Source organism: Bison bison, unplaced genomic scaffold (genome assembly GCF_000754665.1).
Source record: "Bison bison bison isolate TAMUID 2011002044 unplaced genomic scaffold, Bison_UMD1.0 scf7180017864519, whole genome shotgun sequence".
Lineage (NCBI taxonomy): Eukaryota > Metazoa > Chordata > Mammalia > Artiodactyla > Bovidae > Bison > Bison bison.
The window spans coordinates 9,384,736-9,398,448 of record NW_011495072.1 but is presented as its reverse complement, the minus strand read 5'-3'; the positions used below and the strand labels follow the sequence as shown (position 1 = coordinate 9,398,448).

The 13,713-nt window shown below is 43.1% G+C and overlaps 1 protein-coding gene across 2 annotated transcripts in view; it reads left to right on the top strand.

The window, feature by feature from the left end:
* LOC104981640 (acidic mammalian chitinase) overlaps positions 1–13,174 on the top strand; it is a 24,209-nt gene extending 11,035 nt beyond the window's left edge. The window contains exons 4-11 of one of the 2 annotated variants that reach the window (XM_010830848.1): positions 4,220–4,276; positions 5,252–5,417; positions 9,131–9,255; positions 9,683–9,806; positions 10,090–10,275; positions 11,014–11,133; positions 11,221–11,362; positions 12,831–13,169. In XM_010830848.1, the coding sequence (XP_010829150.1) occupies positions 4,220–4,276; positions 5,252–5,417; positions 9,131–9,255; positions 9,683–9,806; positions 10,090–10,275; positions 11,014–11,133; positions 11,221–11,362; positions 12,831–13,072 (1,162 nt within the window). In that variant the 3' untranslated portion in view covers positions 13,073–13,169. Of the gene's footprint in view, positions 1–4,219; positions 4,277–4,769; positions 4,998–5,251; positions 5,418–9,130; positions 9,256–9,682; positions 9,807–10,089; positions 10,276–11,013; positions 11,134–11,220; positions 11,363–12,830 lie in introns of those variants that run through there. The other variant, XM_010830849.1, reaches the window with a different exon arrangement.
* The last annotated feature ends 539 nt before the right edge of the window (positions 13,175–13,713 follow it).

The window sequence follows — 13,713 nt, the reverse complement described above, 5'->3', positions numbered from 1 at the left end:
GGGAGTCTGGTGGGCTGCTGTCTATGGGGTCGCACAGAGTCAGACACGACTGAAGTGACTTAGCAGCAGCAGCAGCATAAAGGGGAGGGAGAAGATAGAGGTGACCTGGGGGAGAAAATGGAGAGTCAAAAGAGGAGAGAGCAATCAAGCCGGTAATCACTAAGTCGCTTCAGTCGTGTCCAACTCTGTGCGACCCCATAGACGGCAGCCCACTAGGCTCCCCCGTCCCTGGGATTCTCCAGGCAAGACTACTGGAGTGGGTTGCCATTTCCTTCTCCAATGCATGAAAGTGAAAAGTGAAAGTGAAGTCGCTCAGTCGTGTCTGACTCTTAGCGACTTCATGGACTGCAGCCTACCAGGCTCCTCCGTCCATGGGATTTTTCCAGGCATAATACTGGAGTGGGTTGCCATTATCTTCTCCGGCCAGTAATCAAACTCCTAAGTAAAAATGAGTACTGAAAAGTGGAATCTTAAAGGTACAGAATTGATAACAAATACCAAAAAGCAAAGATTAAAAATCTCTCAAAAATACAATATTAAAAAAAAATCACAAAACTTATTTTAAAAATATGAAATTTGCTTTAAAAATAGGGGGTTTTTTTTGGCAAGGTAATAGTAAGTTTTAAAAATAAGAATTAAAGGAGTGATAAAGAACTTAAAATTTTTTTAATTTAAATTAAAATATGATAATAGTAAAATATATCTAGGAATTTCTCTGGAGCTGTTGGGGGCAGTATGGGGTCAGTTCAGTTTCAGATAGTTCCTTGTTTCAGCTTATAATTCTTCTCAAGGTCTATAGGTCTCTTCCAATATAGCCAATGCTAACTACAGGGTTTTAATCTGTTGCACCTGTCACTTCCAAAGTGGTTCCTTCTTCTTTGTTTATTTTGGCTTCCTCTGCAAGTCTCTTCAGTATCTAACTTCCACCCTGACACAAGTTGGCGAAGGTGGCCATTTATTTAGGCTCACTTTTTCAATTGGGCTGTGGGGAGGGAGGAGCACCGCAAACAAATATCACTGGCATGTGTGGGGAGTGTTCACAGTGTCTGGGCCACACTGGGTTTTCCCCCGCCCACCATGTGTGTGCTTTCCCGGTCTATACTGCTCAGGCTCCAAGTTGCTCTGCAGGGAACTCTCAAAGGCAGGCCCTGGGTTGTATGCACTTCCCAGGTCTAAGCCACTCAGGTTCAGGTTCTCAGGTACTCCACAAAGGTACAGACTTGGTTGGGCCTGCGTTTTGTGCCCTTCCCAGGTCTGAGCAGCTCAGGTGACCCAGTGCTTGGCGAGCTCAGTCTCCCCAGGTGGGGCCGGGAGTCTTATCACCTCCTCTGTTCCAGTCACTCGGTTTCCTGGGTGCGCAGCAGGAGCGTTGTCTCAGGTGTGCCATGTGTCTCCTCTGGGGAGCTGATCTCTGGCTGTGACCCTCCTGGTGGACGTCAACCATCCAGGATCCCAGGAAGACTTGGTTAACAACAGGAAGCCTGCTCTCAGTTTGGTAGAGGATGCCATCTCTGGGGCGGAGATTGCCCCTTTCCAGCTCTGGCTGTCACCCACCTGCCTCCCTGCCTCCAGCGGGGGATGGGCCGGTCCACTGCCAGCTGGCTCTCCTCTGGTATTTGTTCGGTCCTTTGTTCAGTGAGTGGGCCTGCAGAGCTTTAGGTTAGAGCTTTTCACCAGAAAGTTCTCTTTCCTCTTTTTTTTTTTTTTTCTCTTTCTGGCTATCCCACAGTTTGGGTTGCTATCTCACGTTAGCTCCCTCAGATTGCCCTCAGGGCATTCAAGCCTGGTCCTTACCCTAAGCAATGCAGCCTGTACCTCCCTGTTCAGCCCCCGCTTGCTTGTGGTGGATACGAGCATCTGGGCTACTTCTCTGCTGGGAGTTGTAGTTAGGCGCGTAACCTGTGGGTTTTATTTATTTGTTTTTTCCTCCCAGTTATGTTGCCCTCTGAGATTCCAAAACTCTCCACAGACCTGCTGGTGAGAGGGTTTCCTGGTGTTTGGAAACTTCTCCTCTTTTAAGATTCCCTTCCCGGGACGGATCTCCATCCCTACCTCTTTCGTCTCTCTTTTTATTTTTTATATTTTGTCCTACCTCCTTCTGAAGACAATGGGCTGCCTTTCTGGGTGCCTGGTGTCCTCTGCCAGCGTCAGAAGTTGTTTTGTGGTATTTGTTCAGTGTTCAAATGCTCTTTTGATGAATTTGTGGGGGAGAAAGTGGTCTCCCCATCCTATTCCTCCGCCATCTTCTTGATATCTTTTTTATGGCCTAGGAAACTGCAAACCATCTTAACTACTTGAATCAGAGAGCAGGAGGCAGAGGACACTGAAGATTAGACATAGCAGAGGTCAGGAAATAAGAAGAGTTTACTGTATTTTAATAGAGTTCTACTTTGTGGGAAAATGAAACAAAACAAGCAAGAAAATATTGGTATCTTTAAATTTCTAATTTGTTTGGTTAGTTACATCTAGGAGAAGTAAGGCTATGGGCTATTGCAAACATCAGTAGTGGCAGTATCTAGAATGTAGCTACTAGAATTTGAGTTATGATGTGTGTGTGCATGCTAAGCCACTTCAGTCATGTCCCACTCTTTGCGACTGTATAGACTGTAGCCCACCAGGCTCCTCTGTCCATGGGATTCTCCAGGCAAGAATACTGGAGTGGGTTGCCATGCTCTCCTCCAGGGGATCTTTCCCACCCAGGGACTGAACCCACATCTCTTACATCTCCTGCATAGGCAGGCAGATTTTTTACCACTAGCACCGCCTGGGAAGCCCAAGGCCTTTCAAAGTGGTATTTCTTAAACTGTGATTTATTATTGATCTTGCATCAAAATCACATATAAGGCAGTTGATAAAAATCTCAGTCCCTAATCCAACTGAATCACAGTCTTTGAGAAAGGGGTTAAACACCTGAAATTTTAATGTTATCCTTCAGCTCTGGTCCTTGTACTCTATTCTTATCTAAGCTGATGGTTGAGAACCACTAGTCCAGAAAATGTTCATGATTCTAAGCCAATTGATTCATATTCATTATCACAGAGTCTGAGAAAGTAATTATGTCCAAGCAACATTTATCATTTCAGCTGATAGGATAGAATGTAAGAATTCCCAGTACAATCCTATTTTTAAAAAACCTAGTCCTGTGGAACAGGAACTCATAAATGAAGGTCTTAAAGAGCTTAACCATGAAGAGAGGGAGAATTTTATAAGACACTCACTTGCTGCAGTTTAGCCCAGGAGTACTGGAAGCAACTTCAGATGCAAATGGGCTTCCAACATTAGGCCTGAGAAAGAGAAGGAAGAGGAACTTTGAGAGTTTGAAGCAGGGATAGCTGCAGAAAAGAACTTCCAGGACAAGATCCAGGAGATCGTGCTCACCCATCAAGTGCTGCCCTGAAACATCCATCCCACGCAAATGGGTTGCCCTAATAGTGTTAGTCACTCAGTCGTGTCTGACTCTTTGTGACCCCCACTCCACCCCACCCCCCAGACTGTAGCCTTCCAGGCTCTTCTGTCCATGGGATTCTCCTTGCAAAAATACTGGAGTATGTTGCCATTTCCTCCTCTAGTGGATCTTCCCAACTCAGAGATCGAACCCTGGTCCCCTGCATTGCAAGCAGATTCTTTACCTTCTGAGCCACCGGGGAGGCTCTGTAGTTTCATAAGTATCAACCTATTTTATTTCCTCAAATTTTTACTATAATATTTTAAACTATAGTATGCTTACATGTCTCTTTTATATGCTAAGTTGCTTCAGTCGTGTCCGGCTCTTTGCGATCGTCTGAACTGTAGCCTGTCAGGCTTCTCTGTCCATTGGATGCTCCAGGCAAGAATACAAGAGTGGGTTGCCATTCCCTTTTCCAGGAGATCTCTACACAGGGATCAGACCTGCTTCTCTTATGTCTCCTGCATTGGCAGGCAGACACTTTACCACTAGCACCACCTGGGAAGCCCATGTTCCTTTTAACTCATGGATAAACTGTTCTTTTATTCTCAAGGGAAAAAAAGCAGTCCTCTAACTTAGATTTTGTGCATTCATAATGATAACACAAATAATTTTTATAAAGAAATTGTTCTGTAGTGATGGGTAATTGTTCTACAGAATATCTTATCAAGACAACATTAAAGTTTATAATCAGGCCTGATACAAAGCATTATTATTTTAAATTGAGGAATTCATGGATTTTGAAGTTTTTCTTTTCTCTACTTTGTTTTACAGGAACAGCCAGCTGAAAATTCTCCTGGCCATTGGAGGCTGGAACTTTGGAACTGCCCCGTAAGCCCTCTATGAGAGCATTGGATGTTCATTTAATTTGCTATGGGTAACAGGTTAGCCCAGTGTGACCCATGTCCCTTCAGATTTCATAACCTGCTGCTGCTGCTGCTGCTAAGTCGCTTCAGTCATGTCCGATTCTGTGTGACCCCATAGAAGGCAGCCCACCAGGCTCCTCTGTCCCTGGGATTCTCCAGGCAAGAATACTGGAGTGGGTTGCCATTTCCTTCTCCAATCCATGCATGCAGGCTAAGTCGCTTCAGTCGTGTCCGACTCTGTGCAACCCTATGGGCACCAGCCCACTAGGCTCCTTGCCTAGAGAATCCACGGGATTCTCTAGGCAAGAATACAGGAGTGGGTTGCCGTTTCCTTCAGATTTCATAACCTAAGATGGGGTATTAAGGATGTATATTAAACAAATATGCTACTTAAATAAATTACTATACCAGAATCTCAATACTAAATAGAACACAATTTGTTGTATATGTTTACATTTAGATGGATATTCCAGGACTCCATTCACAGAGATTCAGTGACTGAGACTTCAAAACAATCTCTTCTTACAGTATTTCAGAAGCACAACGCCTGAGAAGAGCGTTATAGCACTTTTCTCCATTTACCTTCTGGAAGAAAGGAAGAGAAAGTCATGAAAATAAATAAGGAGACTCTTTTAAGGGCATATGAACTTCAGAGACTGTTTAGAGAGACCACACAGTGAGCCAAGGTAGACAGGTGTTCAAAGCAACAGGTCCAATTTGGGAGAAAAATCAGTTGGGTGGATAACAAAGTAAAGAGAACGTTGAGGTACCATGGCTGGCAGAGTAGTTATATAAAGAAGTACAGGAGAAAACCAGCAATACACTTTTATCTGGGCTTTGGGTCCTAATGAAAAGCTTTGAGGCAAAAATATAGGAGTTTGACTTTACAACAAGACGTGGCCACCAAGGCCTCACTCTGCCTTCTTTGAATTTCCCTCAGTTTCACTGCTATGGTTGCCACTCCAGAGAACCGCAAGACTTTCATTTCTTCAGTCATCAAATTCCTACACCAGTATGGATTTGACGGGCTGGATTTTGATTGGGAGTACCCTGGCTCTCGTGGAAGCCCTTCTCAGGACAAGCATCTCTTCACTGTCTTAGTGCAGGTGAGGAGGAAGGTGGCAGCACCGAGCCCAAGAAAATTCAAAAAAGAATTCTTTGCAAGGAGAATCTGGTGGTTCCAGAATGAAAGTCAACTGGAGTTTTGACTTATTGGATCTTTGCATCACAAAGATTATTGGATATCATGCCTACATTCAACAGCATTTGATAACAACAACAACAACATTACATGTGTTATGTGCCAGGCACAATTTTATAAGCTGTTTTTAAAGTCATAACCCATTTCATCTTCATATGTACCCTATGATAAAGATACTATAAGTATCATAACCTTTACTTTACAAATGAGAAAGCTAAAATATAAAGAGTTTAAGTAACCTAACATCAAACAACTAATAGGTGTCATAACTACCTATGTAGTTTGGGTTCTACATGGGTACTAATGAGTACTAATTTTCTGAAGGATTCTTAAGTAATCTAGACATATGGCAAAACTCATGTTTTAGAAGAATTACTCTGACTTTAACCATGGAGGATGAATTACAAGGAGGTAGGGAGGCAGGGAGAGAGGAGTCCATTACAATAACTCAAGCCAGAAATGCTGAGGATCTGAACAAAGATCCTAACAGAGAGGACAGAAAGAGGAAGTATATGAGATATTAGGAGGGTAGAATCAATAGGATTTGGAGACCAATTGGAAGTGTGAAAAGAGAGAACTTCCAGTTTTCTGTCCTTGAGAATTGATTTGACTGTGGTCCTCTTAACTAAGATGGTAAATACAGGAAGAAGGTAGATTTGAAACAAGAAAAACTCATTAATTTGTCTTTGAACATGATGAGTGAGAGGAATTTGTAGGGCGTCATAAGAATGTCCAATAGACGCTGGATGAATAGATACTGGATGAATGAGAAACTGGTGTTCAGGACAAGAACTTGATTTGATATATTTTATTGACATCATCAATAAAGTTAAATAATTAAGAGATCACCAAGGAAAAATGAATGCAGTAAGAAAAGCAAGGATGGCTTTTAGATTTCAGTTCAGTTCAGTTCAGTCACTCAGTTGTGTTCGACTCTTTGCGACCCCATGAACCGGAGCATACAAGGCCTCCCTGTCCATCACCAACCGCCAGAGTCTACCCAAACCCGTGTCCATTGAGCCAGTGATGCCATTCAACCATCTCATCCTCTGTCAGCCCCTTCTCCTCCTGCCCTCGATCTTTCCCAGCATCAGGGTCTTTTCAAATGAGTCAGTTCTTCGCATCAGGTGGCCAAAGTATTGAAGTTTCAGCTTCAACATTAGTCCTTCCAATGAACACCCAAGACTCATTTCCTTTAGGATGGACTGGTTGGATCTCCTTGCAGTCCAAGGAACTCTCAAGAGTCTTCTTCAACACCACAGTTCAAAAGCATCAATTCTTCGGTGCTCAGCTTTCTTTATAGTCCAACTCTCACATCCATACATGACTACTGGAAAAACCATAGCCTTGACTAGATGGACCTTTGTTGACAAAGTAATGTCTCTGCTTTTTAATATGCTGTCTAGGTTAGTCATAACTTTCCTTCCAAGGAGTAAGCATCTTTTAATTTCATGGCTGTGCTCACCATCTGCGGTGATTTTGGAGCCCCCCAAAATAAAGTCAGCCACTGCTTCCCCATCTATTTGGCATGAAGTGATGGGACTGGATACCATGATCTTAGTTTTCTGAATGTTGAGCTTTAAGCCAACTTTTTCATTCTCCTCTTTCACTTTCATCAAGAGGCTCTTTAGTTCTTCACTTTCTGCCATAAGGGTGGTGTCATCTGCATATCTGAGGTTATTGATATTTCTCCTGTCAATCTTGATTCCAGCTTGTGTTTCTCCAGCCCAGTGTTTCTCATAATGTACTCTGCATAGAAGTTAAATAAGCAGGGTGACAATATACAGCCTTGACGTTCTCCTTTTTCTATTTGGAACCAGTCTGTTGGCCCATGTCCAGTTCTAACTGTTGCTTCCTGACCTGCATACAGGTTTCTCAAGAGGCAGGTCAGGTGGTCTGGTATTCCCATCTCTTTCAGAATTGACCACAGTTTATTGTGATCCACACAGTCAAAAGCTTTGGCATAGTCAATAAAGCAGAAATAGATGTTTTTCTGAAACTCTCTTGCTTTTTCAATGATCCAGTGGATGTTGGCAATTTGATCTCTGGTTCCTCTGCTTTTTCTGAAACCAGCTTGAACATCTGGAAGTTCACAATTCACATACTGCTGAAACCTGGCTTGGAGAATTTTGAGCATTACTTTACTAGTGTGTGAGATGAGTGCAATTGTGTGGTAGTTTTGAGCATTCTTTGGCATTGCCTTTCTTTGGGATTGGAATGAAAACTGACCTTTTCCTGTCCTGTGGCCACTGCTGAGTTTTCCAAATTTGCTGGCATATTGAGTGCAGCACTTTCACAGCATCATCTTTTAGCATTTAAAATAGCTCAACTGAAATTCCATCACCTCCACTAGCTTTGTTCATACTGATGTTTCCTAGGGACCACTTGACTTCACATTCCAGAATGTTTGGCTCTAGGTAAGTGTCAGTGATCACACCATTGTGATTATCTGGGTCATGAAGATCTTTTTTGCACAGTTCTTCTGTGTATTCTTGCCACCTCTTCTTAATATCTTCTGCTTCTGTTAGGTCCATACAATTTCTGCCCTTTATTGATCCCATCTTTGCATGAAATGTTCCCTTGGTATCTCTAATTTTCTTGAAGAGATCTCTAGTCTTTCCCACTCTATTGTTTTCCTCTATTTCTTTGCATTGATCACTGAGGAAGGCTTTCATAGATTTATCCTCCCCCAAGATAGAGATTTTTCCTATACCATCTGTTTCACCAGATTGTCTGCCAGTATCCAATAATTTCAATATTCATTGGTTGAAAAATCAATCCACTTACTTGTTGAACAGCTCTAGTGATCAAAAAGAACATCTATATTCTTAGTCAAGACATACTTCCAGTCACAATTAATAACTTCCAATCATTGGTTCTAGTCTGTTCACTGAACTAACAAAGAATAAAGCTTCTCCCTTTGGCAATATATTGGTTGGTCCAATATTTGAAGACAGCTATAATATCTTGTTAATAATTTTTTTCTAGTTAAATAACCTAGTTCATTTAACAAGCATACATATGACAATTTTTAGACACATTCTTCACTTGAGCACACTCTGGTACACCCTAATAATGCAGTTATGAAAACTGAATTCAGTACTCAGGATGAGATTAGAGTCACACAAAATAAAGGTGGATTAACCTCTAGCCTTGAATGGGAACCTATCACCTGGCTGTTCATAGCTTCCTCATCGACCAATTGAAAATTTCATTTATTGGGATGTCAGTCCAATAAAGTAGCTCATTTACTGGACAGAGGGAAGCAAATTTCTGTACTGCTAAAACCTGGATATAAATTATTACAGCAACTATAACTTCATAGTGCAGTGATATAAGTAGAGTTCTGACTCATCATCTGGGACCTGGGTTTTGGTCATGACCTGGCTACTAACTTGCTGTGAGACTTTGGTGAAATTATCTAACTTATACACATATTAGCTATACAATCAATACCATCAATCTTGTCTACTTTATAGGAGTATTGAGAAACAAAAGTAAGGTAAAATATGTGAAAGCATTTTGAAAAAGTAAAGCATTATACAAATATAAATTTATAATAGTTAAGGAGTTGAAATCAGTTTCATAGATACTTTACTATACTTGATTATTCTATAGGAAACACGTGAAGCTTTTGAACAGGAAGCCAAGCAAACCAACAAGCCCAGGCTGCTGGTCACCGCTGCAGTAGCTGCTGGCATCTCTAATATCCAGGCTGGCTATGAGATTCCCCAGCTATCCCAGTGAGTGACTCACCTTATCCTCAAAACTCCTGTAGGCATCACTCTTGCAAGGTAGACTTGTGCTTTGTCTTACTACCCAGGGACTTTGTTTAGGGTGTTTTGGAGGTGGTATCTTTTGCTCGCTTAAGTGTGGGACATACCTACTACTGTTATTTAGTCACTAAGTCATGTCCAGCTCTCTTGGGACCCTATGGACTGTAGCCCACCAGGCTCCTAGGTCCATGGGAATTCCCAGGCAAGAATACTGGAGTGAGTTGCCATTTCCATCTCTAGGGGATCTTTCCTACCCAGGTTCAGAAGCCGTGTCTCCTGCATTAGCAGGTGGATTCTTAATCACTGATTCTTTAATGTTGAGCTACCAGGGATGCCCACATAAGTATGGGAAACAGCCATGGGAAATGCTTTACAACCCTGTATTCTACCTCAGGTACCTGGACTTCATCCATGTCATGACCTATGACTTCCATGGCTCCTGGGAAGGCTACACAGGAGAGAACAGCCCTCTCTACAAATACCCAACTGACACTGGCAGCAATACTTACCTCAATGTGGTGAGTCTCCACACAGATGCAGATGCAGACCAGAGATGATGTAAATTACATGCAGATTCAGGGACAAAACAAACAAATTTTGCAAAAGTCTCATTTGGATAAATCTTCTAAGTGACCGATTTTATCTCATTAACTATAACCTCACCAAAATATTTTTGAAAAAGTACAAACTAATCTATGTCATGAGCATCATTAAATTTTGCCTGTTAGGTCAGTGGACTAGCATAACTAAGCGTGGGGTCTTCAGCTGGGTAGGCCTCTAACTCACCTGCTACCTTTTCAGGAATACGCCATGAACTACTGGAAGAAAAACGGGGCCCCGGCTGAGAAGCTCATCATTGGATTCCCTGCCTACGGACACAATTTCATCCTAAGAGATGCTTCCAACAATGGTATCGGTGCCCCCACTTCTGGAGCTGGTCCTGCCGGGCCCTACACCAGGGAGGCTGGGTTCTGGGCCTACTATGAGGTAGGTAGGCTGGGCTGTACATTGGAACTCTGGGAATGCCATGTCCTGGGCTGCACACTAGCCTTAGGGCTAGAACCTGCAAGAAGCTTGAATGTTCATTCTGTCCACTATTTACATACTTTAACACAAATATTACTCCAGATGCTTCAGATGTATAAGTAACCTATTCATTTACCTAATCCAGTATGAAGATTTATAGCATGCAATATCCCTTCAAACTACAATTGTTGTTTGTTGTTTAGTCGCTAAGTCACGTCTGACTCTTTTGCAACTCCATGGACTACAGCCTGCAAGGCTCCTCTGTCCTTGGGATTCTCCAGGCAAGAAAACTGGAGTGGGTTGCCATTTTCTTCTCCAGGGGATCTTCTCAACTCAGGGGTTGAACCCACATCTCCTGCATTGCAGGTGAATTCTTTACTGCTGAGCCACCAGGGAAGCCCATTCAAACAACAGACTGCATACTTAAGGTCATTTATATTAACACATAAGGGAATTAAGTAACTATCTCCCATACTGATGTGGGTTCCCAAAATTAAGCACTAAGAATAAGGTTAACATCTGAGTATTTCAAAAACAACTTGTTGCTATTTACTGTAGATAAAAGGCCATAATTAGAAACCTGTGGAAAACCCCAATTGGAGACATGACAGAAAAAAAAAAAAATCAAAGAGGAAGGTGTATGTTTTATTTTTCATGGGAGTCATATTTAAAGGATTTGAATCTCTTGACTTTTTAAAGATCTGTGCCTTCCTGAAAGATGGAGCCACTGAGGCATGGGATGACTCTCAGAATGTGCCCTATGCCTACAAGGGCACTGAGTGGGTTGGTTATGACAATGTTAACAGCTTCAGAATCAAGGTAAGGTCAGCCCCTCCAATGTGCTTCCAGCTCAGCCCAGAGTCTCAAGAAATAAAATGACTCCTGGTGTCCTCGATTCTTAAATAGGCTCAGTGGCTTAAGGAGAACAACTTTGGAGGTGCCATGGTCTGGGCCATTGACCTGGATGATTTCACAGGCACTTTCTGCAACCAGGGCAAGTTCCCCCTGATAAATACCTTGAAGGATGCTCTTGGCCTGAAGAGTGCAAGTAAGTGACAGTAGGGGAATGCCCAGGGTGTATAGATGCTCCTTTTCCAACTCAGGACAGCCTAACATCTTCCCACACCCTTTGCCCCCAGAAGTCTCATCATTGCTGTTGCCTGGCTGAGAGAGAGGCACTTACATTCTTTCCTTGTTAGAAATTGTATGCTCTAATGAGAAACCAGGTCTGCTGTGAGGGTTTTCCAGGTCTGCTAAGTCTTAAAGGTGTGGAAAAGCCTCAAGAAATTAGGCTGACCTTCAATATTAGCATTTATTTTTCTATGAAACCCTTATTAAAAGTCTCTTTCAGCCTGCCTGGGGAGACTGAATAACAAACTCTAAGCAGTACTGGGGTGGGTTTAGGGTTTAGTTGTTAAGTTGTGTCCAACTCTTGTGACCCCATGGACTGACTATAGCCTGCCAGGCTCCCCTGTCCATGGAATTCTCCAGGCAAGAATACTGGAGTAAGTTGCCATTTCCTTCTCCAGGGGATCATCCCAATCTAGGAATAGAACCCAGGTCTCCTGCATTGCAGGCATATTCTTTACCGACTGAGCTAAGAGGGAAGCCCATACTGACATATTTTTTAATCTATAATTCAGAGGAAGTACCAATTCTCTAAATTTTGTCCAGATTTTCTCTTAGAGCCTATCTGCTCCCCCACTTAAACACAAATCCTAGAAAAGCATTTTGCATATACTGATTGCTCAGTAAAATTTTTTAAAAATTATTTTAGCATCATAAGAGAGAACTTTTAAAATTTAAAACCAGGCTGGCTTGAAATTGCTGCTGCTAAGTCGCTTCAGTCGTGTCCGACTCTGTGCGACCCCATAGACGGCAGCCCACCAGGCTCCCCGGTCCCTGGGATTCTCCAGGCAAGAACACTGGAGTGGGTTGCCATTTCCTTCTCCAATGCATGAAAGTGAAAAGTGAAAGTGAAGTCGATCAGTCGTGTCCAACTCTTCGAGATCCCATCGACTGCAGCCTACCAGGCTCCTCCATCCATGGGATTTTCCAGGCAAGAGTACTGGAGTGGGGTGCCATTGCCTTCTCCGGATTGAAATTAGAGCTGCTCTTTTTTTTTTTCTCTCTCTCTCTTTTTATTTATTTTTATTTTTTAATTTTATTTATTTTTAAACTTTACAATATTGTATTGGTTCTGCCATATATTGAAATGAATCCGCCACAGGCATACACGTGTTCCCCATCCTGAACCCTTCTCCTTCCTCCCTCCCCATACCATCCCTCTGGGTCATCCCAGTGCACCAGCCCCAAGCATTCAGTATTGTGCATCGAACCTGGACTGGCGACTCATTTCATAATTCCTAAGTATGGAGTTACCTTGTGAGCTTCTCAGGTGTCAGGACCCAGAGTGAACAGCAACCCATCTCCAGACCTCACCTCAGGCCTGCTAGTTCTTCACCTCTAGGTGAATCTGGGAGCCTCTGCCAGGTCTGCTTTTTGTGCTGTTTCAGCCTGTAATGCCTCCACGCAGTCCAGTGAGCCCAACAGCAGTCCTGGAAACGAAAGTGGGAGTGGAAATAAGAGCAGCAGCTCCGAGGGTAGAGGATACTGTGCTGGCAAAGCCGATGGCCTCTACCCAGTGGCGGATAACAGAAATGCCTTCTGGAACTGCGTAAATGGAATCACATACAAGCAGAATTGCCTGACCGGGCTTGTCTTTGACACCAGCTGTCACTGCTGCAACTGGGCATAAAACTGACCTGTGTCTCCATTTCCTAGGGTACAAGTCTCCTTTGCCTAGCACACCTTGTTCCTACCTAGAGTTCTGCAATAAAACGCATCAGTTAAAACATGAGTGTCCTTGGTTTTAAGTGATTTGGGTGGAGACCTTTCTAGATGTGAAAATATAGGCTGTGCATGGGCTTGGAGTTGCAGAAGAGTGTGTGTGAGGAAGTCATGGCACCAACAACCTCACAAGTCTTTTATTTGCTTAGGTTGATCTTTATGAAGGTTGAAAGCTGTCAGAAGGAAATTCATGCATGTTTGGTGTTGGCAGGGGATGAAGTCATGAAGAAGATAAGTCTCTAGTTTGGTGAGTGTCCTCGGTAGGGAGCCAAAGTGATTCTAGGAGTCTTAGGGGCACAGGCCTCTTGACTTGCTCAAGGAATAGAAGGCCAGGGCATTCTCTCCATGCCTGCTGAAGTCCTGGAGCTTGTCCAACCCTCTGAATTGTCAGCATTGGGAAGGTCTGTGCAATGGACTCCTCTGGGGATGCCTGCTTTTCTCAGGAGTGAAATAAAAGGTCCCTTCCTTGAAACCATATATAGTGGTCACTTACGGCTGTAATTGTACTGCATCACATCCTCCCCTGGCTTGGCTGATTGACAGGGTAGA